The sequence below is a fragment of the Gavialis gangeticus genome, unplaced genomic scaffold, assembly GCF_001723915.1.
Source record: "Gavialis gangeticus isolate Ggan-Ray unplaced genomic scaffold, GavGan_comp1, whole genome shotgun sequence".
Taxonomy (NCBI): Eukaryota; Metazoa; Chordata; order Crocodylia; family Gavialidae; genus Gavialis; species Gavialis gangeticus.
Window position 1 is genome coordinate 2,048,250 of NW_017729011.1, and position 26,781 is coordinate 2,075,030.

The 26,781-nt window shown below is 44.0% G+C and overlaps 2 protein-coding genes across 2 annotated transcripts in view; one reads left to right on the forward strand and one right to left on the reverse strand.

Moving 5' to 3' along the window:
• The window catches only part of LOC109292718 (cholesterol 7-desaturase-like), a 37,871-nt gene extending 27,100 nt beyond the window's left edge, over positions 1-10,771 (forward strand). The window contains exons 3-7 of the mRNA XM_019510276.1: positions 1,200-1,378; positions 4,342-4,467; positions 4,808-4,927; positions 7,789-7,965; positions 10,473-10,771. Coding sequence (XP_019365821.1) covers positions 1,200-1,378; positions 4,342-4,467; positions 4,808-4,927; positions 7,789-7,965; positions 10,473-10,634 — 764 coding nt within the window. The 3' untranslated portion in view covers positions 10,635-10,771. The remainder of the gene's footprint in view (positions 1-1,199; positions 1,379-4,341; positions 4,468-4,807; positions 4,928-7,788; positions 7,966-10,472) is intronic.
• Positions 10,772-15,063: 4,292 nt separating this feature from the next.
• ZNF618 (zinc finger protein 618) overlaps positions 15,064-26,781 on the reverse strand; it is a 142,748-nt gene continuing 131,030 nt past the window's right edge. Inside the window, exons 16-18 of the mRNA XM_019510277.1 lie at positions 26,350-26,451; positions 22,346-25,088; positions 15,064-18,220 (exon numbers count right to left, since the gene is read on the reverse strand). Of these exons, the coding sequence (XP_019365822.1) occupies positions 23,575-25,088; positions 26,350-26,451 (1,616 nt within the window). The 3' untranslated portion in view covers positions 15,064-18,220; positions 22,346-23,574. The remainder of the gene's footprint in view (positions 18,221-22,345; positions 25,089-26,349; positions 26,452-26,781) is intronic.

Consider the following 26,781-nt stretch of genomic DNA (forward strand, 5'->3'; position numbering starts at 1 on the left):
GTAGGCCCGACAAAGAGAGGCTACGGGACCTGAACCTGTTCAGCCTCTACAAAAGAAGGGTGAGAGGGGATCTGGTGGCTGTTAGACATCAGGAAGCCCTCACAGGGCAGCTAGGATCTGGAACCAACTTCCAAGGGAAGTGGTGCTTGCTTCTACCCTGGGGTCTTCAAAAGGAGGCTAGACAACCACCTAGCTGGGGTCATTTGACCGCAGCATCCTTTCCTGCCCATGGCAGGGGGTCGGACTTGATGATCTGCTCAGGTGCCTTCCCACCCTACCAACTATGAAACTATGAGCACATGGGAGCTCCTGCCAGCTGAATCAAGGCGCAGCTGGAGTCAAGGGCTCTGCTATGCCCTGGAGGCTGGGAGCGGCAGTTGATTGGGGCTGCTTGCCTCTGCAGTGAATTGGACTCGAGGGTTCTGGTGTGCCGCCAAGGCTGGGAGTGGCAGTCAGCTGACTGGCTTCCTTTGCTGGTGCAGGGGAAGCCTGGAGGTCATGATCCCGGGCTCCCCCTGCACCAGCAACATGGCACAGTGGGGATCTAATCCCTAATCCCACAATTGCATCTCCTGCTGAGCACATATAGCCTGGCTGGAAGCATGATCTTTGGGATCATGCATCAGATCTCAGGGCGCCTTTAACTGAATACCTGCCAGGGGCCTGACAATAAATGTCCTTGTCACTTTTTAGAGCAGAGTTTTGTAATTCATCCGTTAGCAGGTACTATAGAATTAATTCAATACGTTAGATATAAATCAGTCACTGCATTAGGGACCATGAAAACAGGATATATCTGAGTGACTAATTCAATATCAACCAGCAATATTAGGTTTGTCCCTTTAAAAGACTTACGCAGTACTCCACAGTGATGGTCCTTAAATCGTAAGTATAATTTCATGGTACTGAAATTATACATATTAAAAAGAAAGGGATGTAAATAAAATTATTCCATTTAAAGTAAACTGATTTAAATGAGAAATCTATTTTTTTTTAAATCTATCCCTGGTCTGGTTCTGACTATGACTTAAGTGAAAGCACGAGAGAAAAAAAACATCCCAACAAGGAAAGCTGTGCAGCATCAATATCCTCTATTAGGCCATGGTTTCCACCACTGTAGCTCAGGACTGGAAGAGCTAGGATACCAATGTCAGAGCTGAAACTTCGGATCTGAGTTAACATCTTTCTCTCCTCTATAGTGCCAGACTTTGCAAAGATTAAGACATGGCCTTCATGTGAAGTAAATGGGATGCTCCTTGTCTGGTATCACTGTGATGGTGTTGATCCAATGTGGGATGTCCCAGAGCAGAAGGAGATCACCTCAAAAGAGTGGGTGTATCATGGCCAAACAGAGCATTTTGTCAATGTACACATTCAGGTAGGAGAATTCTGTTGCGTCTGGTCAATGGATGTTGGCATTGCTGGCTTGGATGCTCTGAAATCAGACCTCTTGAATGTAGATGAGGACACTGACTCTGCAAATTCTTAGAACAGGTGTGCTAACTTAGGGCTTTTGAACTTTGCCTCTTAAGCTTTGATTTTGACATGGTTAAACCAGGGAGGACCTAATAGAACATTAACCAAAAATGTTTGAGACTACATCAAGTAGCCTTCAAAGAACCTACTTTTGTGATTTTATCATTAAGTGCAGAGGCTTGGTAAAGTGTAAAACAGGAATTATGCCACTACATATTCACTGGGCATGTCTACATGTGCAAATGCTCCAGGAGTGGGTTTACAGCAGGGGCGGGCAATTATTTTGGGTGGAGGGCCGCTTACTGGGTTTTAAACAAGCCATTGAGGGCTGCATGACAGGCAGCCAGGGGCAGATACATATTAATTTTCTCAATTTTTTAGGGGCCCTGTGGGCCAGATAGAATGATTTGGCAGGCCGCATGTGGCCCATGGGCCACATTTTGCCCACCCCAGGTTTACAGAGTAATTTACTGATAAGTCTGCTCCTGCCCCCACCTACCTTGCATCAGGCCCCTGCAGCAGCCACGGGGAGCTCAGGGGCTGGCAAGGAGCAATGGTTCAGGGGACAGCTGTCTTTTGGCGGGGCTGGAAGATTGCTCCCTGCCCCAAGAGCTGCTTGCTGCTGGGGCGGGCTCCACTAGTGGAGCCCAGGTAGGGACAGTGTTCCCCTGTCCCAGCAGCAGGGAGCTCCCAGATCATGGAGCAGGGGCTGTGAGATTCATATCTCCAAGCCCCAACTCCTTGATTGTGGAGCAGAGGCTAGGAGATTATTATTACTAGCTCCAGCTCTGCAATTGCAGAGGGGCTCCCTGCCCAGGTTCTAGTGGCAGAGCTCATCCTGGCAGCAGGCAGCTCCCAGGGGCAGGGAGCAGTCGTCCCCATCTCCCTACCCCCTGCCCCCTGGCTGCACGTGTAGATGATGATGCTTACTACGCAGTAATTTGCTCTCATCTTGAGTAAAGCATCTCATGTAGACATGCCCACAATGTGTTTTCCCCATGGAGCATATACAGTGTATGTGCCCCAAACACACACCATGTGCTCTTTAAATGTAGAACAGATATTCTGTGAATCTGTTATTCTCATTTGATTTAAAACTGACTTGATTATAACTGTTTTCTTGGAGAAATATAGGGCTGGATGTAGGTTGGTAAACTGGTGTCTAAATTCCACTTAAGTTACCAAAAGAGATCTGGAAATCCCTGCTGTGTGTTACAGACTTCACTAGATGCCTAAAATTAAGTATCTTACACTTTGGACTGTAATAATCCCTAGACACCTAAACTTTAGTGCACAACTGATAATACTGCAGCAATTTTGAGTTCAGTACAACAGGTAACAGTCCCTATTTCTCTCAGAAACATGGCCAGAGCCCATCTTTGACATAACAGCCTTGGGACTAGAACACCATACATTTTACATTAGACAGTCATTGGATAACCAGAGAATTAATAATGGTTTAAGATAATTGCAATATCTCTGTAGTTTAGCCCAGTGACTAGTAGGTCAGTCACCTTAATTCCACCTTCAGGTAGGCTTTCTGGGAATCACTATGATTATTGCTGCTGATTAGCTAAGATCTAGACACACAACTAAGCCACGCTCAGAGACTTCCATCCTGTATTCTCTCATTTGTCTTATTTACCTAGGTCTTGTTTCTAGACTGTAAGTCTTTGGCCCCTGGAATCCATTAATATAATGATGCAATTGGGATCTGTGCAATTTTATGTCCTACCCCAAAAATCATGCATCTTGGTAGGATGTATGATTTTTGGGATGGGGCATAACATTCGTTATCCCAATTGCAATTCCCAGCCCATCTCAGGAAGCAGGCAGGGGGCAGCCGTTACTCAGCCCATGGAGCTGCCTTGTGCTTGGTGCTGATGATCATTGTAATTGCCTGGGGTAGCCCTGGGCCCTAGCTTCTGTTGTGTGCCACATATTCAGTTTAAGACACCATGCAAACCAGATACAAAGTTGTTTCAGTATACATGAAACATTTTTGTGGCTCATTTGCCATTTTTTCATGCCATAAACTCACTGAACATGTGGCATGTTGTAATATATGTCACAGTTAGCATGTTATTCACACCATAAATGTAATATCTGCCAGGGCTCTTTGGGGTAGAGGTTGTCACTAACAAAGCATGAACAGTGTCCCTGTTTTGATTTGGCCGAATCTGAAGATTCAATGCTGATTTGGAAAATCAGTGATTTGGACATAAACATAGCTTTAAATGTTTTTTCTACATACCTCAAGGTACCAGTGGGGCTTATGATCACTGCGATGCTGGGGGCGGATGGAGTATCCCACAGGAGCATGGGGGGCCCTCCACATGGTCAGTGGTGAACCCAGAAGTGAACTTCCAGGTCCACTGGGGGGCCCCCCATGCATCCCCAGCTCAAACATCGGCCACAGGGAGATCCCAAGTGCCACCCCCGATCCAGGAGAAACCAGTTCCCAAGCTGGGGTACCCGGGGGGGAGCTCCTCTGTGCGCTCCCCGGTGGATTTGGAAGTGGACCAGAAGTGTTTCAGGTCCCCTTCCAGGTCTGCTGCTAAGCGCACTGGGAGGCCCCCTGCACTCCTGTGGGACACTCCATGTACCCCAGCATCACAGCATTTGCGAGTCACCTGCTACCTAGAGGTATGTGGAAAAAACATTTAAAGCTGTCTCTATGTCCGAATCTCCTAATCTTTCTGAATCTCTCTGAATTGATTCAGAGGGTTCCAGTCAGATTCAGAGAGATTAAAGGGTCCTCTGATTTGATTCAGATTTGGAGATTCAGCCACCGAATTGGGCCGAATCTCCACTGAATCGAATCAGGGACCAAAGCTTCTCACAGCCCTTGTTCCTTACTTGCAGGAAATCCCTGAGAATGGAGCAGACTTAGCTCATCTAGATGCTGTCCACGCATCGGCTATTTTGAATGGATCTGACCTGAGATATGTACGCTCCAAGCTGTGGGATTTTGTGAAGCACACCTGGAAGGTAAGAGGTTCAGCCTAACAAGCCTATTGGCTGAGAGAATCTGCATTGGCTTCTGAATGAAGTTCAAGTTTTCTGTCTGCTTCAGGGCTTTCCAGAATGTTTGCCTTCTTGTCCTATTCCTCCACATGCCCTTATGGTCAACACAAGCTTTCTTGCTGAGGTTGGTACGCCCTGCTCTTTCATTTGCATTCATCTGCACATAGTCTGTTTGAGAACATATGACCAACTTCTGTCTCCACTGCACTGTGATCTACTCTGCAACACACTTGTTATATGAGTCCTATCTCACATGCTGTCTTTTGCATTTGTTCTCTCAGTCACTTCTTTTCAAACCCTTTAGGCAGAATGGCAGCCAGAGCCAGAACCAAACAATCACTGTGCCCGGATGCTGATTAAACATGCCTTGACTGTGTTTGGAAAACACTTCTCCTTGCTGGATATCAATGTTACAGCTAAACAGGTGAGTAACACACTTCACAAAGCAATACAAAGAAGTACCTGGATAAATGGAAAATTGCAGTGGTTCAAGAGCACAATGGAATTTAATTTCAGCTCTCCCAAATGTGCTAGAAACTTAGCTAAGAACTGTGACTGCCCTGTGCCTTGGTTCTGTATTTGTTAAAAAAGACTATTCATACATGCCTTTCTAAAGTATAAGGAGGCATGTGGAAATGGATGCTTGTTTCAAAGTCTGAAGGTGTAAATTGCTTGCTAGGTTGCAAGTAAAAGAAACAGCTTTAAAGTAACAAAAGGTTTCTTTTCATGAAAGCAATTGGGAATACTGGGGCATTTCAGAAGATTGGAAAAAAGTCTCTATTAGGGCTGTGTGAAGCTTCAGTCCCTGATTCGATTTGGCAGAGATTTGGCCTGATTCGGTGGCCGAATCTCTGAATCCAAATTGAATCAGAGGACCTTTTAATCTTTCCAAAGCTAATGGGAACTCTGAATCAATTCAGAGAGATTCGGACAAATTCAGAGATTTAAATGCTTTTTCTACCTACCTCAAGGTAGCAGGCAGCTTGTGAATGCTGCGATGCTGGGGCACATGGAGTGTCCCACAGAAGTATGGGGAGCTCCCCAGTGTGCTCAGCAGCAGACCCAGAAGTGGACCAGAAGCACTTCCGATCCACTTCCAGGTCCGCGAGGCAGCATGCCCCCATGACCCCTTGGCTCGGTGACTGGTCGCTCCTGGGTCTGGGGTGGAGGGGCACCCAGGGTCCCCCCTGTGGCTGATCACCAAGCCAGGGAGGCACAGGGAGGGGCCCCCCCAGCGCGCTCCCTGGCAGACCCGGAAGTGGACTGGAAGTACTTCCAGGTTCAGTGCCGAGCACATGGAGAGCCCCACCCCCACTCCTTTTGGATGCTCCATGGGCCCCAGAATTTCAGTGATCATGAGCCATGCCTGCTAGGGTTGTGCATAGCTCCAGATCATGATTCGGATTCGGAGATGATTTGGATGATTTGGAGGCCGAATCTATGAATCCTAATCGAATCACTGGAAGCTTTAGGCTTTCCAAATTGATTCGGAGCTTTCGAATAGCTTCGGAAAAGATTTGGAGCCACCTTGGAGATCCGGCCATAGGGTATAGTGGGGAGTCAATCAAATATCTGTAACGTTGTTGTTTTCTGTCTGGTTTGGATGACACTTGAAGGGATGGTAGCCTCTGCTGAGAGCATAAAGCCTACCAAGTTTCAAGAAGCTCGGTGCAGGGGTTCAGGGGAAACTGCACCCCAAATTCTTGAAAGCAAAACTCATGTCATGTGTATGTGTTACACCACAAGGGGGTGAAAACTGCAGGGGTGGTAGCCACTGGTGAGAAGACAAAGCCTGACAAGTTTAAAGAAGATCAGTGCAGGGGTGTAGGGGTAACTGCACCTCAAGCTGCAGACAAGCAAAACTTATGACATGGGCGACAGTGTGTGTGTTAATGCACAGCAGGGTGAAAGCTGCAGGGGTGGTGGCCCCTGCTGTGGCCATGATGCCTGCCAGCTGTCAAGGGTTCTGGGGCCCTGCACCCCTAGCTGCTGATAGGCAAAACTCATGACATGGGTGCTTGTGCAACTGACTGTCTTGGGGCAATTGATTGTCTATATTGATTCTTTCCTCTCCTTAGTTTGTGGTTTTGTAGGTGTTAATTGTTGCTAATTAACTGGCTACATTAGCTAGCTACTGTGTATTGAGCTGGTCCCTGAGTGAATCATGATTGATTGCTAACTGGTAACACAGTAGCTTAGCAACCAGGCCTGCAGTAGTTCCCCCCCACCCCAAGACAGACACAGTTGCACAAGCACCCATGACATGAGTTTTGCCTGTTAGCAGGTAGAGGTACAGGGCCCCAGAACCCAGAAGCCCCCTGCACCAATCTCTTCGACAGCTGGCAGGCTTCGTGGCTGCAGCAGGGTCTACTATCCCTGCAGCTTTCACCCTGCTGCGTCTTAACACACACAGGGTCATTTATGTCATGAGTTTTGCCTGTCCGTGGCTTGAGGTGCAGTTCCCTTCAAACTCCTGCACCTATCACCTTGAAACTTGGCAGGCTTTGTGGCCTCACCAGGGGCCACCACCCCTGCAGGTTTGACCCCCTGTGGTGTAACACATACATGAATTTGGGGTGCAGTTCCCCTTGAACCCCTGCACCGATCTTCTTGAAACTTGACAGGCTTCATGCTCTCATGCTACCACCCCTGCAAGTTTAATCCAATTCAGACAAAAACCAACAAAGTTATAGATATTTCATTGATTCCCCATTATACCCTATGGCCAGATATCAAAGGCGGCTCTGAAGCTTTGGAGCTGCTTTGGCCAGATCAAAGCAGAAACCCGGTCCGGAGCTCCAGACTGGATTGCTGGCATCTGAAGTGGCTGGATCCAAAGCTGGATTGAATAGCTGCCTACTTGTAGAGGCCTCGTGCCTGCTACCTCAAGGTATGCAGAAAAAACTTTTAAGGCTGTGTCTATGTCCAAACTGCTGATTCTCTGAATCAGCATTGACTCTTCAGATGAATTGAATCATGGACAGTGATCTGAATCAAATAGGGCCCTCTTCGCACACCCCTAGTCATTATGTCTTTCAGGAATCATATGGGCATATTTTACTTTACTGAAGTCCCAGCCATTGCAGTGGCAAGGAATTGGTGGCAACTTCTCTTCCCTGCTTCTTACTTATTCTACACTGTAAGGTTTTCTTTATAGGGAGCTTTGTACTGTGATGTATAAGAATGGTCACCGCTGATGTTCTTTTGGACAAATAGTTGCAAATGCAGGGAACTAGAACTAGAAAGAGCTAAATTCCCTGATAAGTTCCTTTTCTTTGTTTGAAGGTGGGGCCTGGGTTGGTCTTTCTGATCTTTGACCATGAATTACTGGGCCATGGGATCATTCTGCATACTGTGACACCCGTTGAGCCTCTCCTGCAGCAAGTTACCCATGAAATCTATTATCAGAAAAGCATGCCAGGAATAATCCCAAAATTCATTTTGAGAGCAGAGTGCATACAGGTAAGTGCTTTACTGAGCCAGAACGAGCTGCTTCTAAAAGAGTTTTGTCAGAACTGCAGAGGCCTTTACTGCTTTGTTATCTGTAACCTGTTTTTGTAAATGGTCTAAATGGCAGTTCTTATGTTCTTATACTGGGACTCAGGTCTCAGTATAAGAACATAAGAACTGCCATTTAGGCTAAGTACAGAGTCAAAAAGCCCGAGGCTGAATCGATTCAATCATTGCAGGTTAGTTTGAGCTGCATAGACTGAACCAATAAGCAAGTGAACTGACATTCACCTTTGATTCCGGAAATGTAGCCACATGCCTGCACTGGCTCAGGCAAGAAGCTGGGGGTCACTAGAGCACACCTCTTTGTTCTGCTGGAGCAGACTGCTTGGGCCACAGCTAGCCCACCCACCCTGCAAGGGAGAGTTTGCAGGGGAAGTGCAAAGCATCCTGGGATGCTGGGGGACTGTGAATTAACTTGAATCTGGAGGGGATCTTGGGCAGAAGTTCAATAAACCAATTTAACCTAAATCAGCCAAGTCTGATACTACATCCATCCAGGTTTACCTTTAAACTGGTTTCAGCTATTTTGAAAGCAGTTTATTTGCACTAAATTTCCGTCGTGTTACAGATTTGAACCGGTTTCTGATCACTTGCATCGGTTTATGTGTAATTTCTGTCCCTAGCTTCACTGGGTCAGACCATAGATCCATCTTGCCCCATATCCTGTGTCACACAGTGGCAGAGTAGATGCTGAAAGGGAGGGCAAACTGAGTATGAGCACTGGATATGACAGGTATGACCAGTTTCTGAATGTAGGGTACAAGGACCCCACCTATTTTGTGCTGCTGCAGGCAGGGATGGCGCATAGGGGGTGCATGTAGGTGGTGCACCCCCAGCAAAAAGGTGCCCAATGTCAGCCTTGCCTGCGGGCAGTCGCCACTTGCTATCCCACTGCCGGCACTGCAGGTGGTGTCTGTGGGAGGTCCATGATTGCCCCTGGCCGCTGGCGGTGGCTGCAGGTAGTTGCCAAACCCTGGTTGCTGCTAGTCACTCCTCCTGCTGCTGACAGTGCTGGCAGCGTCTGCAGGAGCTCTCTGTTCACTGCTGCCAGGTTTCCATGGCTGCAGGTGTGCAGTCAGCCCTGTAAACGTTGCTAGAAGGCTGAATGCTTGAAGCTGCTGGGCAGCAGAGCTTTTGTAGGAAAAGGTGCTTGTTGCTGCATTTCTTGTCCGTGGCAAAATGGGACGTACCCACCTGCACAAGTGCCCTTTTCACACCTATAAACAGTTTTGGATTCTGCCCTGTCCTCTGGCAAAACACAAGGGTGTTTCAGCAAGTAAGGGCAATCTCAAAATAAAAACATTTTGTGTGCCAGGTAGTTTCCCATTTTGAGTGGGAAACCACATAGCAGCTAGAAACATGGCTGGTGGCACTGTTGAACACACCCATAGTTTATCAAAGCAGTGTGGTCCAGTAAATAATTATTGTGCACAAAAGGGTTTATTTCAAAATTGCTGTTACTTTTGGCAACATCCTTGTAGATTTGCCTGTGCAGCTGTGATTGTACCTGCTAGTGATGTGCTAGCCAGCAGCCCTCTTGCTGCGTTTCCAGCATGCTACTCTGATGCACATCGCAGCTCAGGCAGACCTTTGACTATTTTAAAGAGCCTGCTCTGTTCTATGAGGATGGTTTATCATTTGCTTTGGAAACTTTTTCTTGCTTGGGGCTGCCAGAGGTTGAACTTGTTAACTTCATAGGGTGTCTGTAGCAGATGGCATGTTGCATGCGAATGGGCTGTCAATACACAAGATTAGTTCCTTTCCACTCAATTATACTCAAGAATTCAATTCCACAGCACCTGGAGTGTAAGAGAGAGGGTCAAAACAATCACGTTTTCCCATTAAATATTACGATGGGGAAAGGGCCTTGAGGTGGTAGGAATCCTCAGAGAGCCTGGGTGAGCAAGTACCTCCCTCGCTGAAGGGAGACTTAATGAAGTGAATGGGGATGAAATTCTCTCTCAGACTCCCTGCAGTTGTCCCCAGCTGTGGCAGAACACAGGGCAGGTCTTCTACCCCCACCCAAGCTCCTGCTCAGCATGCCATATGAACCTGCTCTGGCAGGGACGTGTCCACTGGCACTACCACTCAGGGGCATCTCTCTGCAGCTGTTCTCAAGCTCTCAGTCTCTAACATACTTAAGTGGCTGCTGGGACAACCCTGGAGCCACCACACCAGTGTGCTAACCTGGTTGAGTGCATACAGGGCTGGGTGGATGGGGCATGCCTGGGACCCACGGCCACCACCATGGAGTAGATATGCCCACAGAGCCATTGTTTGGATGTTTTGTAAGCTAATAGCCACGCAAAAACTGCCCAGGCTTGGAGATTTGCTAAAAACCTCTTTGGAACCAGTGTCTTCTCTCAAGACATGAGCTTTGCTGGTCTGTGCAGTAGTATGCATGGACATTTAGTTTAAATTCCTTTTCTAAGATGAGTCTGCTTCTTTTCCCACAGTTTGAGCGTGATGTAGCAATCTGGAATAACAAGCAATATCTCTCTAAACCTCTACTGGTAAAAGAGGATTCTGCAATTCAGAGGTACAGGCGCTGGTATGCTCAGTTTTACAGCGAGAAAAGCAAGAGATTCATGTTCCAGAAGGATGGACTGGACTGGTAAAGAAAGCTATCCCCTGGACAGAAGTGGTAGAAGACATTTAAAGGACTGCTTTCCTCTCCAGTCTCTGAGTGCCAGTGGAGCTCAATCAAGTTAAGACTCACTGGCCATGTCTATGCGAGGTACTTGCTGCACAGTAGCTCATTACTACTGTGCAGTAGCATCACCGGGCATGAACCATGATGTGACACTACCGTGCAGTAGTAATGAGCTACTAGGCAACTGTAAGGGGCACACAGTCATTTCATACTGGGTTATGCAAGTGCTAAATGATTGCAATAACAACTGTGCTGTGGGTGGCTTGTGTAGATGCACCCACTGTCTCTATTTTCAATATAAGTGTGACCTGGATCTTTCTAGTCTGATACTTGTTGGTAGTCATATACATCTTCCATGTACAGCTGACCAAATCCAGGCTTGTCAGTCATGTGTGAGATGCAATACTTGCCCTGGTATCTTCTATATCTCATCGCTTCTGTTAATCAGGGAAATTTACATAAAAACTTGAGTGGGATGATTCAGTTAGAGATGATCCTGCCTTAAGCAGGGGTCTGACTTCATGAGGTCCCCTTCAGGCCTGCTTTCTTGATTCTGACCTGCTCTTTAGTACTTCCATGTCTCATCATTTATCAAAGTCATCCCTTGACATCTGTCTTCCCATAGCAAATCACTGTGTCAAACCTAGAAAATCACAATGGGCAAGGCACCTTTGGGGGCACTGTAGAGAGCAGATGCTCTGGGCTCTTGCTACTAAACATAGAAATGAGCAAGAGCGAAAAATTGGTGAGGATTATTTGTGTTACCTAATGGCTTTTTAGAGGAGGTTGTGTCTATACTGCAATGTGGAGTGATTGCAGCATATGTCAACCTACTGAGTCTAGCTGCAATCTTGTTAGCTCATGCCCCGTTATCTGTGTAGTCACAAGAGCAGGCTCCAGCCACCAAGTACAGACCCAAAGTCTAGGGCAAGCTTGTGCAGTCCACATAATCCTGTGCTGCCAGAGCTGCTTTGCTATTGTGTCGCAACTGCAATCAGCTCCCATTGTAATATAGACATACCCACCCTTAATTTACCAGTGGGTTGTTAGCTCCTGGATAACTTTCTATGAAGAAATACTTCATGAAATAGCAATTTGTGAAGAGGGGGCAAGAAATCATCCCTTTGATCATATAAAACCAACCCTCTTGGGGGAAAAAACCTCTAGTAACTAGTGAATAAGATCATGTTTAATATCAGCTGAACAGCAGACTGCCAACATTGGTGCCCTCATGTTTTGTAGTGGATGAACATTGATCTCTGCTCATCTGGCTAGAAAATTGCTCTACTTTCCATTTAATTTTGTCTCTCTGTGGCATATAGATAAAAGAGCTGGATTCTGCCCTGGTTCACACCTTATGGAAACCCATTTGGTTGTCCATTTAAATCCACAGATAGCCTGATCTGAGATCTTGAGGTGTTCAGTCAAGATCTTTCAGTCAGTCTGTGCTAATGGCTATGAAAAACAGATGTACCCAGTGTGGATCTGTTGGGAGCCATTTGAGCTAATGGGTTGTTGTTGATACTGTGCGTGCTGGTGCCAAAGGAATGCATTCCTACAAAATATTCTGTAAAACATGTCTTTTATATTGTGTGAATTCTGTACTTCATGGAGACCTCTGCTTTTGTGCAGGCCTTCAGAACAATGTTAACCTGGAGAGACCTCTTGACTCACCCGTTTTTCTCTAGCCTCTTAATATATTAGTTTAGTTACAGTGTGAACTGCTTAAACTAGTCTGTTAACTTCAGACTGCAGTAGACAATAAGGGATTGCATTTTTTTCACTGCCTGAAGACAGAAGTGAAGGGGAAAGACCTTTGGCCGCAGAATTGCCCTATGTACTACATAAAGCAGGACTATAGAGTGAGCATCCAAGTTGGACCTCTTCAACTACCTTGTGTTATTGATCTTGTGTTAATGGTAATGAGTGTCAGTAGTGAGGGCACTACATTTAAATATTTCTTGGAAGAATCAACAATACAGTGGAGCCAGGAGCAGGCTAATGCAGATCCATGGTGGGCATCGGTTTAATTTCTAATGGCAAGAACACCACAGTGGTGCAATATGATGTGACTTGGAGTTGTTTGATCCTTGCCTTTAGAATCAGTCTTTTTCTAACCAATATTTTTGTATTAAAGTCTTTTTAAATCTCCTAAGTGTTTGTGACCTGTCATTCTCCACAGTTTTGTGGGAAGAACCTGCAGAACTTCTTTATCATGGTACTTAGCTGAACTTTATACCCGGTTTCCTTGCAGGGAAGTAAATAACTTTCTGCGTGGTTTACTATAATCTTTTCTTGTCCCGCGGCAATTCATTAAAAGATGGACAGTATTATGGAATGACTGGAAAGGAAGGAAGGAGGCAATGGACTGAAAACCCATTCCTGCCTCTATAAACTTCACTAAAGCCTTTCCCCAATTTTGGGATTGGGGATCAGATGTCAGTCACGCCCTTTCTATTTGCCAGCGCAGGGGGAGCCCAGGATCATCGCCATGGCTCCCCCTGCACCAGCAAGTTGAAAGCTGAGTACCTGCAGGTCCAGGTCAGCAGATTGTCAGCCCTGGCCTCAGACCTGCCACGTTCCATTTACGGTCCTATACAAACCTGGCATAAAAATGTTCTACACTATAATCTATGCTTGGTGTAGTATATGTTTATGGCTGATTTGCTATTTTATGGTGCCTTAAAATAAATACACATGTAGCACCCTTATCATTTATGTTATAATTAACATGTTAATCTTGGCATACATGTCATGTAAAATGAGCCTATGTAACACCCCATGGATCCAAACATCTTTTCCCACAGCTAGCCAGAGCCCTGGAAGAGTCTTGAGATTCTTCCAGAAGCAATGACACATTTGCCACTTTTCTGTTGCAATGGCCATAAGTACTACAAACTATCCCGAGGGTGGTACATACTCACTTGCTGGCGACTCTAAAGCTGTCCTGCTGTTGTTGCTAACAAAGTGCTGCTGAGCACTAAAATGGCCTAGTCTGACATTTCCAAACTAAAAAGTTTAATTTTTCTTCTATTCCAGACATTTTCTGTTCTGAAATCTGTTAAACTAGAAATGGTAAACAAGAAAGGGCAAAACCAAACCCAGATATTACAAGTCATCCAAAAGACATGTTTCACTTGACCTGATCTGGATTTTTCTCTCCACGTTGGCCCATGAAAAGGTATGTGGTTGACAGTCTTTAGCAGTGTGGAATAATGATATCCAGGCCAACTCTACTCTTGAAGGAATACAGGTTTTGAAAATAGCTATTAGTAACACTAGAAGGTCTTGCAGGCAATGCGCTGTCTGCAAAGAATCAGGGACCACTGTCAATGCAGGGTCCCATTCATGCAGATTGACCCAATAGCTGCCACAGCCCCTTGGAGCTCCTTTACCATCTTGGTAGGCAAATCTAAACCTGGTGCCTAACATCTCCTGTTCAGTTTGGTTTGAACAATGCTAGTACATCTACCATCTTCATTCCCTTACCTCCATGCATATTCTTTGACACTTCTTTATTTTCTAATTTAAAAACCATACAGAAAATGAGTTCATCTTTTTGCATCTTTGGTCTGGACTTCCTGGCTGTGCCCAGCTATTTTGAGGGCGCTCTTCGCAAAATGGGGATTGATTTATTAAGCCTTGGTGATAAATTCAGGTAAATCCCTTTAAAGTGTTTGTTCCAGTTAATTTCTTGAATTACTTGTACCTAGAACATCTGTTGGATTTAAACAGAATTTTTTTGGTAAATAAGACTTTTACAGGCGAGACTTTCCACTAAAGATGTACTGCTACCTTGTGACTCTCGGGTGTCAAGATACTTAAACAAACACTTCTAGATCTAAACCAGCAAAGGGCATCAAGCATGATCCCAGAAACATACTTGAAAAAAAGAAACACCCGCATGCTCATTTTTTTTTTCCTAAAGGTTGTTTTATTGTAAAACCATAAATACAACACTGACATGAAAATCCTCAAGCAACGGATGCTTTCTTACAGTTACAGTTTGTCTTCTGCCTTGGCATCAACTCTGAAAAGAATGTTGCAGAAACATGTCTCTAAGATACCTCCTCCAAATAACTGAACTCTGGCCTGGAGCTCTTAGCTAGTTTGGAACTTAAGTGGAATTATTCCTTTTCTAACACGGAATATTTCCATTCAGACAGCAACAGACTTGTAAAAACAGCAACATTTAAACACTTCGATTTTTTTATAATCCTTTTCATTTGACGTCAGTCTAAGTTTCAAACAGCACTGAATTTATTGAGCTGTAAAAACAAAAACAAAAAGGAAAAATCCTAAAAAGAAAAACTCAGAAGAACTTGAGTTGGCCTCAAGCATTCATATATATCAATGAAAATCAGCAACTCAACCCCGTGCAATATTGCTCTCTATTGAGTCATTCGATCCACACCAACAATACATGAGACTCCAAACAGGTTTTGTTTGTTTATTAACACAGCAAGTGTGACATTAGATAACCTTTTAAATACAGTACATGGTACAGTGCAGGGCCAGCTGCCCGCACATTTCCCCATTATGAAGACAAAGCCAGCGGTGGCGGTTTATAAAAATATTGTGTTGCTACAAAAGTATAAATTAATGCTACCGGTATTAAGAAATATTAAACACATAAAACTTATAAGGATTAAGAAAAATATTCATTAATACCTGTAGAAAACTCTGGCCTAAAAAAGATATTTTTTGTATAATTTTTTGTATATTTTTTGTATTTTTTTTAAGATGACATGAGATTCTTGCACTTGCAGGTAGAGAGACACACGCAGGTGCATCTATGGTATTGCCTAGAACATCTGCATCTACAGAAAGAAAGGTAAATGCACACAAGTTACTGAGGAAAGGGACTGGGGAAGAAAAGGAGAACATTAATCATTTTCCTGATGAAACAACAAGAGAATTCAACTCCCAACAGGAGGTTTTGAGAAATTAACATACAAAATGAGGAACGGCTTCTTTTCAGACTGGCTGCAAACGAGGATTTCCTGATGGTTTTGTCAGTATGACACACTTTCTAGCTACAGCGCAGACCAGAATCCTCACAGTCTGGGTGACGTGCATTCCTCCTGCATTTGTGACCTTGGCTATTCACCTATCATGAATATTCGGTTTGTCCGTTATCAGTTTTCCTTTTAAATATTTAAAAAAAATTAAATAAAAGTCCCAACATATTTAAACGGACTCTAGAAAATACACAGCAGCCCTAGGACTGTTGCTCCTTCCAGAGTACATCTCCTTTCTAAAGCGGAAAGGTTCTTATCCATGGATAACTTCATCAACAAGGAAAAAAAAATAAACACCCTAACCACACACATTTCAGAGACCACCACAAGAATCCCCAGAAGACTGGAAACAAGCACTCAAGGCTCATGAGGCTGGAAGTCTCTTTAAGGAACTTTGGTTGTGAAAAGCAAGGGTCTGACATGCCTCTACCCATCATTTCCATTGTAAAATCGTCCCATTGTTAAGGCTACGCTGCTCATCTGGGTACCAAGACATACGCTGACTCTGCTGTCAGTGACACTAAAACAATGGAAAGAAAAAAAATGCTTTCAGTCAGTGGTTGATGTTGTGCACAAACTAGACATTTATGTGACTCATTTCAGAAGGTACTCTAAAAATTTCAAACTCAGCTGCCTACAGATCATTAACCCTACAGAGGCTATTGGATACACGGTCATCTAATGTAAGCAAAACTCGTCAGCCAAGGTATAAAAACAAAGGACTCTAATTGGTGCAGTAAAAACCCAACTAACCAGCAAAACAAAAAATTAAACAGAAACCCCGAAAACATTCAATATATAAAATTAAATTTCAGGGCACTCTCATTGGTTTACCATATCTGGCCTAGCATAAACAAACTATTCCCACAGTTCCAAGGGGCAAAATAGGACCTGTGCCTGGTTTTCTCTCTGCATTTTTTTGTTTTGATCAATAAGAAGTTTTTGCTGGGTGCTTAAGATTTCCCCTGATGTACAGACATATCCCACATACTGTATAAGAGGGTACTTTTGCTACAGGACACATTTTTTAAGCACCTATTAAACGTAGGAGCCAAAGTTCTGTTGAAAATTTTGCCTACTGACTCTCGTTAGGTTTCATGCTTCTGTGAACCCTTATGTAGCTCCACTGATGCACCAAGGACTCAAACCACCGTGTAATACAGGCAGCGCATAACAGAAGTGGCTAAAGATTCAGTATAGCATGCTCTTGCTCTCTCTTGGCTTATTACTTTTAAGAGTTAAGAAGTACCCATTTGTTGCTCCCAGAACAGTTGCCACCTCTTCCTACTGGCCAGTTCACACACATCCCAAAGCCTCTAATATAAATTATAACTGCAGTAGAGAAAGCCTATTTGACTATCTTATACATCAGCAAGGGCTGGGACGGTAATGTACCTAACAATGCACTCAATTGCTCCCTTCAGTCTGGTTTTAAATGATACCTTGAGTGACTGTTCCTCAACTGAAGAGGCCTCTCTTCAGTAGGAAGATCTTCCTGATATCCAGCTTAATTCTCTGTCATTCCCTTTTGTTGCTTGAGTCCTAATTGTTCCATACAGACCACTTTAACTATTCCTCCACCTTTTGGGTGTTTGCTCCTCTCAAATATGACAGGACTTTTCTTCCTGCCTTGGCCATCAAACTAGACAGATATGATTCCTTCCTCAGTACATGTTCACCCATCTAGCACTGAATATTTTTTGGGCTACTTTGATTTCCTTCTAATTTGTTGATAACTTAGTGGCAACCCAAGGAGTGTTATAGTGTGTTGTCATAGCACCATACAAAGGTAGGGTTAAAAGGTACCTCAGGAAGTCACCTAGTCCAACCCCTTGCTCAGCGTGGCATCATCCCCATCTAAGCCATTCTACACAGGTGTTCAGCTAGCATCTTCCAAAGAAGACTGTATGAACAACCCTCTCACATAACTACCAGGCACAGTGCCTGTAAACATCCTTAAACCGTAACTTGCCACATGCATGGAAGGGGGATGAGGCCACTGTCAATATCCTGCGGCTGCAAGGATGTGGACTGGTTTGTTAAAATACACGTGAGAGATCCAAGGAAGAGGACCATGCTCTGTGCTCCTTAGTACAAAGAAAGGCAAAACCTCTACAGTCCATGCCAATCTGACTGTAGGGGTGCCTCTTCCAAGAAAGGTATTTGAAAACATTTCTTTGAACAGAAAATCCTCCAATCTACTATTATGGGTTAGAGCCCCCAAGCTGGGAGTCATCTTATGGAACACCAAGGACATGGACACACAACATCAAATGCTACTTATTTGAATCTGATACAGAATTATCCTAGAAAACATCAGAGGTAAACTGCACTGGTGTAAATTACATTAGTCTTTGTGTTGTGTGCCCATAGTTTACCCTGGGAAAGCCATTTCCTTAAGGAAAACATACTATTACCTGCTTCCTTTCCACCTAGGAGTAGGTTGTAGTAGTAATCACAGCCTATTACATGCAGGTCTTCAAGGACTGTTGCTCAACTGTCTACTTCAGTCCTGGTGTATTTTACATTGCTGTACAAAGTCAATGTAAATTACATTGATGTAAATGTGTCATGTATCCAGGCCCGAAAACTCCTCAGTGATACTCAGAAACAGCAATTTAAGCCTTGGGTAAATTTTGAGAAGTATCTAAGCTCTATTTTCAAAAGGCACTTAGGGCCCTAACACACCGAGTTGCTTCTGAAATTTTTCTCCCTTTTCTATTAAAAATATATCATAACATCATTAACTAAATTGATCTAGTTAAACTGGTGCAAACACTAATGTAGAGGCTTAACTTGGTTTAACTCGTATTTAAATCAAAATAAGTCAATAATTTAGATACAAGCAAACCATTGCAAACAAGGATTAAACTGGTTTCAGTAGAGCTACAAAGGCAGCAATTTCACTAGACTGATTTCAATTCTATTTAAACTAATGCAAGTTTTCTACTACAATTCAGGCTTCGACAGCATCCTTCACTCTGGTCTGAGAGATAACAGTTGCATCACAGTCACTGTTACTAACTCTCTAGGAGATAAGAGCAGCGAGTGGAGCACTGTCAAATGACAACTGTGTCCTATTGCTGGAGAAATGGAGAGTAGAAACAGATAATGGTATGCTCCAGCTGCTGTGTTTTATGGAAACACAAGTCATCTAAACATTTTTTTGTTTATAAAACTGTGCCTTTATATTGTATTTTCTTAGTTCTCTTGGTCTTTGCTAATAAGGATATTTGGACATGACACAAGGAGCTTTGTTCCGTTATAGTTCATCTTGTGCTGGTGCTTGCTTCTCAGAAAATGTTGTGACATCATAATCATTTCTGAAACAAATTGTGAAGGCACAAACAGGCACCTATGATGTCGCTTGCAGAAAAAGCAGCAGGGACATTAATTTCTACAGAACAGCAATTCAGTTTTCATGCACAAATGCATTTCTAAATAATAAAGAAGGGAACAAATGAAGAAGGAGGCAGGTTCCCAATGCAAACACTGCAGATGCAAACTGTTCCATCACACAAGCTAGATGAATGAGCTCCTCAAGCACCTTCCTTCCAGTTCAAATGGGATGTAACCTGCATTGCTGTTCACACCATTATTAGGAGGCCACATCTCCTTCTTTCCCTACACCTGCCTACTAAGGCCCCAGACAGCACCTGTTGCTGTGACAGTGTAATTCTATGTATAGCACTTCATCTTCACCAAACTAAGTAAACAGCAGCAAGCAAACAGAAAATGCAGCAAATCAATAAAATTTCCTGAAATCAAGACCTCTGTAAATTATCTGCAGTCTGGGGAATATGCCACGGTCTGCGTAACCAAGTGGTGGGAGAAAGAAAAGCATCATTATATCATTTTTGCACATAAAGCAAATCTGTGCACCACTGACCCAATTCTTTCCTTAAAACTGACAAGACATGGGTAGGCTCAGTAGTGAGGCATCTTATCAGCCACTAATATCATCCTATGAGTTGTGCAGAGCACTGAGTACTTGCAGACAGAACACTTGGTAACCTTAATATGTTTATTATTATTTATTGTTATTACTATTAATAAAAGCTGCAGATTCTGCCATTCCCTAGGTAGGGAGAGGAATAGGTAGTTGCAAGTTATCTCACCAGTTTGCTGTTTTAACCTAGATGCCAGGTTGAGTTTATAAATATTTGGAGGGGTCCCTCCTAATAGACATCACTGCATGCATGCTTTGGTTTATAGTTCATCATTAGTGTGACTAGCCAAAGATGCCTTGATAATTTCATTTAGACAAGGGGGTGAGACGTTGATTCTGGCCCTTTCCTTTGCACCACAAAAGCTCTCAAACCATTTTTACTACTATTCCACGGATTAAGTAGATGCCAAAACTATTGCTGTTCTGTCTCTTTCACTATTTCAGTGCTCTAAGTCTATACTAAGTCTCCTTTGTTTAACTCCCCACACACAGTGCCTTTTATATGCATGTAAAAGCTGTGTTATCCGGCACCCATGGGGAATGGGGAGTGCTGGTTAATCAAATATGCCGGTTATCTGAGAAGTGTCTTTGCCTGTTCAGGCCACTGCCCCTCCTGCTGCGTCCGGTGCACCAGATATTTCACTCCCTGGCATCAGTGTGCTTGGGGACAGTGAGGGGGGGCCCCCATGCAGGCTGCTTTGCCTCAGGCCATGGTCCAAAGTCGGAAAATTGGGACTCGGCGAAACCGGAAGAGCCACAATCGGACTTCCGGTTTCACTTTTGCTGTGTTGATCGGCATACCAGTTAATAGAGCATTCCAGATAACACAGTCCTGGATAACACAGCTTTTACTGTATGGGAAATGCCCCACTCTGTGTTTAAGCTGAGATGACAAATCTCTCCAGCCCCCCCCAAAATTGCCAACCCTGTCCATTACCAAATGCAGTCCTGATTAATGCTGGGATTTCCCAAAGAATGTAAGGGAGCTGGATAGTCACATCCCCCATTGAACTGAACTTGAATTTCACTGGCAGTTGAGAGTCCAGCTCTCTTCAGCTCCTCTGATAATCCCAGGCTAAAAGGAGCCTGATCTAAATTGTAAAATAGTGATATTACTAGAAAGTGAACTAAAACCCTGTTCCAAGGTTTGAGTACCAAGGTGCCCAGCACAGTCTGGCAGGTGCAACTTTGGGTTCTCTCTTAGGCAAAGGCTTCCCCATTCTCTCTCTGTGGCTACAAAGGATTTCCAATTCTTTCTCATCAGAATTTCCCTTGCTGTCCCTTTTCATTTTTCTTGGTAGTCTGAAATTTTTACATTTTTCTCTTGCATTGCATGTGCAAACAGATTTGTTACTGAAGGGCTGCTTAAAATGGCTGGGCAGGTAGAGTTCCTCTGGGAGATAAAACAGCAAAAACTTTTTGTTGAAGAGGAAGAAAAAGAACGAAGAAATCTCCACCTGCATAGTCCAATGCAGGAGAAAGCACATTTCCAGATGTCTCTTGCCTTTGAGGGATCTCATTTAAATATTATTCCTGCAGGAGACTGCAATAATCCCTGCCAATACTCACAGCTGCCTTTAGGAAACCACTGGTTTTCACCCCAACATCAGCGGTGGCAACCAACACAATTTTCAACTCGCTTGTTCTGCACAAGGCGTAATGCTTCCCCAGCCTGAAGGGACAGCCTAAGAAGACGCCAGTAAACAAAGGGCTGTCCTTCAGGGTGCCTGATAATAGGAAGGGTCATTAGTTTGTGAACTCTCCCATCTCTGATCAGTATGCCCAGGGGGAGCATTCAGTACCTTTCATAATCAAAGTACCTTACAATGTGCAGTGATACTAAGAATGCAAAGACTGCAAGCAAGCATAGCAACCCATAAGTATTCACACAGGGTATAAGCATATGCCATTACTGAAAAGGACTTAGTGGTAAAGGTCCTAGGGCTTATTTTTCAACTCTGTAACACGTTTTGAGACCTTGAATTTTTGCTGCACTGAGACTGGTAGAAAGGATCTTGCTTTAATACCTATTCAAAAGATGGCCTCTCTAAGGGGGGCAACAGCCTTTGTCCCTAAGTACTGCACTGTCAGTGTACACCAAACGGCTGCTCAGGGATGTCAACCCAAAACCTTCTTGTCCAGAAAAGATAGCGTTGCTAACTAATTTGCTGCACAGTCTTTATTTGGGGTATGTAAATCCCTAAGGCTGGTTAACTGTCGCCAGGGAATGCAGTTATGAACTTCTTGCAGTGAAAGATGCTACTTTAAGGAAGGAATTCATTTAGTTTTGCACTTTTGGAATCTTAAAACCCTGCAGAGAACTAAATTTGGCACCAAAAATCTGGATTAATCCAAGATGGACCTGATCTGTCATCCCAAATAGGTTAGGTGCAACAATGTGCTTGAACCATGCGAGCAGGCACTAGACCCTTTTGATGCTGGCCTTGGCTGACAGTGGAATGGCTCATGGTCCTTGTCCTTGGGCTTCTATGATAGTATAGATGGGGAGGGACTGCAAGTCTGAAGAGCTAGTGAATGTGAAGTTTTAAGGTTACAGGGCCTTCCTAGCCAGAATGATTCAGCAATGTAACACATAGTGTAATGCACTATAGGTATTAAAAAGACATTCATGCTACCAGAGAAAACCATTCCCCAAAACAAAAGGAAAGGAAAAGGTGTAGTTTGTATTCGAGTGGGAGCACTTACATTCAGAAGGATCTTTGAACCCACAATGCTTCTCTTCCTTCAAACGCTAGAGTTATAAAACTGATGATCTTTGTTCCCCTGAAAAATCATACACCTTGGTTTGTCCTCGATCACGTGAAAGATTATTTTGAATCTGCACACAGGGAAGGCTTACAGGAATTTTAGATAGCAGAACTTCTCCAACGGTAGCTGGTGGACCACTGGTGGATCACTCGGTGGTGGCCTGGTCAAGAGGTGCTGGCTTCTCCTTTTTCTCTCACCATTTAACTGTATTAAAAGTAGCTAAACAATACATTACTTCCCTAAAGTTACTTTTCCATATAAGCAATCGTTGCAGTTCCCACAGGGATGCTATTTAGTGGTGAATGGGCCACTCTGTAAATGAATTTGAGAACCCCTGTTATGCAGGACATACAGGTGAGATAAGCTGGTTTACAGTGGGACTTCAGAAAAAAAAGTTAATGTGTAAAAAAAATCTATAAAACATAACAATCACAGACATTTTTTGCCATACTTACTTTCTCTCAGTTCTAACTCAAATGTAAAATCACTAGCTAAGAAGTTTAACTCAAAAACGGGAGTGGTGACTGAAAAGTAACTCTTTGGGGGGGAAGGGACTTCATGTATGAAAAGATTAAAATAATGTATTTCCTTAAAGTTTCCCATCCTGACTTCTAACACAACTTGGTGTTTGTAAAACACAGCTGCCCTGATAACGTGCAACGTATGTTAAGAAGGTTGCAAACGAATGCCCTCAAGGTGTACAGTTATTCATAGGAGCAAAGTCCAGTGCAGAACTGGTCTGTTCAACGTAGTTTGATTATCCATGGCAAGATGGCCCAGGGGACAAGAGGAAGGGTGGGGTAGAGGAGAAATAAAAGAAACTTCAAGTCACTTTAGATCTCAGCTGCCTGAAGACTTTAGAACGTCAGCCTCCCATTGGTCTGCCCGCTTGAAAACATTAGAAAGTCTGTCAAGTCCACACGCTATCTATGGAAAGGAGCACGTTCCTGGCAGAGGGCTGTCTCTCACACGTGCTCAGCTCTCCTCTCAAACTTAGTTTTTATATATATTTATATTTTTATATATATATTTATATATATATAAAAAAGCACTTGGTTTCCAGGGGCATTCATAATGAGGTCCACAGTGTTTAGAACTTAAATTTTTTCTCTTTGTTTGGAACAGTGTTTTAAAGTTTTGTTTTGTTTTTTAATTAAAAGATAGTTTTAAAGCATGTTGGACTTCAAAAACATGAGTTTGTTCATGTCTTCTGGACTGAGCAGTCGCCTCCTTTTGATTAAGAGGGCCTGCTCGCACATATTTACACATTCGCTTCTGGCACCAACAGCAGGCACTGCTAAGAGCCAAAAGGCCAACTTGGCTAGTTTTGTATGCTTTTGGGTAACACATGACCAGTACTGAAACAGATCAGGAGTGGCCTGGAAGAGGGGTTCTTGCAAATAATCATAGACTTCATTTTTCCCAAACCGGTCTTCTTCCTGAGCTGGTGGGGCCTCGCCTGCTGCCCGTGGTTTCTTGGTGGAAGGTTCAAATTCTGTTTCTTCTGCCCAGGACTCTTTCACTTCATTGATCAATTCACAGACTTTGCCAATGATCTCTTCATGCTGGTACGGTGGGACAGGCCGCAGCTTCTGCTGAGGGTCCAAAATCATGGCTACTTTGTGTGCAGAATGAACTTTGAAGTTCTCTTTCAGTGCCTCCAGGAAGAGATGGCAGAGCTTGCTGACTACACCAGCATCATTGGCTTTGGAAGTGAATAGCTTCTCCAGTTTAACATACGTGGGCAGGACTAGCTGCAAAGTGGGCCGGTTCTCATTGCTTAGCTCAATCACTGCTTGTTTCACTGGTGCTAAAATGGCTGCCAAGTTGCTGAGCAGATGCTTGTTCAGGTTTTGGATGAGGTTCATTTTCTTGGCCCTGCTGTAGAACTCGCATATCTGCTCGTAGCGCTCATGGACAAGCAGGAGGGAGTCAGTCACTGAGTTCCAGCAGGGTGGGAGAGATGTCTCCTCCAGAGAGCCAAAGGTCTCCTTTGAGAGGCCTGTGGACCCTGCCAAATCTTCACAGACATTCAGGAGCTCGATGACTTCATGCATATTGCGAGCTTGTAGTGTTCGCTTATTCAGCACACTTTGCACTACTGAGTTCAAGGCACAGGCTGAGCAACGCAAGCACATGCCTGCCTTGGAGAAAGCAGATGAGTTGACCTTGCAGTCTGTGACATACACTGTCCTGATTTCTGACATCACAAACTCTGAGAGAACGTTCTGCACCCAGTGGTGGATAAAATCACCATTTTCTCGGATGTCCACACCCTTAATTCCTAGGACATAACTCTTGATGTGGTTGCCTTCTGCCTGGTAAGCTGTCAAAATGTAGCAGGAATCTGGGCCAACGCTTTGAGAGTGGCACGTGACCCCTATGCCCAGGCAGGCATTGCTGCCCAGGGCACAGGTCACTTTCACTTTCACTTGGTTGTACATCCGAGGCAAGTGCTTCAGAGCCAAAGTATTGAAGTTACCTAAGATTTCAGTGACAGAAAAGGCACCATAGCGAGCGCCACTATCCACCAGGGTCTGTGCCAACTTGATGAATTCCTTCCCGCTCACCACACTCAGAGCTCCCAGATCGGTGCACATCACCCGCAGCAACCTCTCAGCAATGTTCTGCCGCTCCTTCTCTGGAATCGCGCTGTTTCCTACTGAACCACTTGCAGATGCTGCAGGGAAATATAAAAAAGGCAAGGGATTTGTCAGAACTGTTCCTTCTATACCAGGGATAGGAAAAGGGGTAAGATACTATGTCACAGAGTAATACTTGCCCAGACTGCAGCAGATAGAAATCTATTCTTCAATCTAGCGTTTCCTATGGGCAGCTCCTATCCTAAATTGTTTCTAATTTCAGCCTCTCCTGATGTTATAATGATAGCCTTGTTCTTTTCCTTAAACCAGAGAGGGGCTTGTGTGCAAGTTTTCCTGGCCTTGGGAAGAGAAACTGCACAAGTGGATTAGGCAGAATCTAGCCAAGGTAAGGGCCACAGGCTCTTTGTTCCTTACAATGGATCTCGTCGGCACCGAAAATACTAATCAAATATGCTATTTTTTTTCAGTGCATAAATGTTGGCAATTAGGATTCTGATTCACCTGGCATATCATTATGGTAAACTGGCCTTTCCATTCCAATATTGATTTCAATTTGAGTTTAGGATTCAGGTCTTGTGTTAGCATCAAATGCTTTTATAAGAGCTACATCTATACAAGTTTGTATGGACATCCGGCTTCTTTGTTCAATTTAGCTTTACTATAATTTAAGGATCTCCTTCAATTCTCCCAGCTCAAGTTGCTCCCATTTTGAGGGGCTGCTGATGGCTATATGATTAATGCCATTTTTGGCCCAATGGAGCACTAGGTTTCAAATGAACGGTGTTTCTTCAGGGCAGCTCAGCTAAAGCACCTTACTAATGTTTCTGGATTATGTGCAGGAGGCTGTGACCAAAGTACAAGGTTATGTGGCTTGTTAGTGGCTGATCCAGAGTCAGGCTGACTCCTGTCATTGCCAGTAAATATCAGGTTATGCTTTACGGCATGATGTTGCATCTTGTGGCACAGAAATCTAACCTCAGATCAGAAGTTGCAACTCCTACGGAAGTCTAATCTAGCTAATTGGTTTAGGACAGGTGTTCTCTCAATAATTTTTTTTGGGGGGGGATGTGGGATTATCACCACATACTCATCTTCTCCTCTGGGGTTCCCACATGTCCTCAGAACATATTCCAACAGTGTGCCAGTGGGAAGAGTGACAACAGTTTGTAGAATGCTATGTGGACAACTGAGGAAAAACATGTAATTAAAAGCACCAGAGATTAGTGAGGAGTATGATCTTTGGCCTGCTAGAACTACCGTTTTGCCTCAGATACAGAGTCACTTGTTCAGCACCTACAGGTAAAATATACTGCTCAAAGAGAAAACACTGCTACATACTATTATTGGCATTGTTTCTTTGGAGCTGTGGTTTCCACTTTTCTTCCACAACAGTCGGAGGTGATCTGGGTTGATTAGAGGCAATGTTGTTCTCATTGTCAGCTGTGGGGCACAAGACATGAATACATTAGTCAGAGGTGGGGGACATGCATTTCACTAGGAAGGAAACACATGGTGGCCATGTGCTGGGATGGTCTATGTCAGTTCTTGTACTCTCAGTCTCCTCGGGACAGTAAGATAGGAATAAGCTTAAAGCACAGAAAGGGAAAATGGTCTCCAATACTTTTTACTTTTACTTTCCTTTGTTAGGGTAACCCTATTCTACTATATTTTTCTGTAGGTTTTTAATAGTTAACTAACAATAGAAAATGATGTTTTTAACCTTGCAGTTGCTCTGTTCTCAAGGTTTGCATGTATGCAGACACACACAGC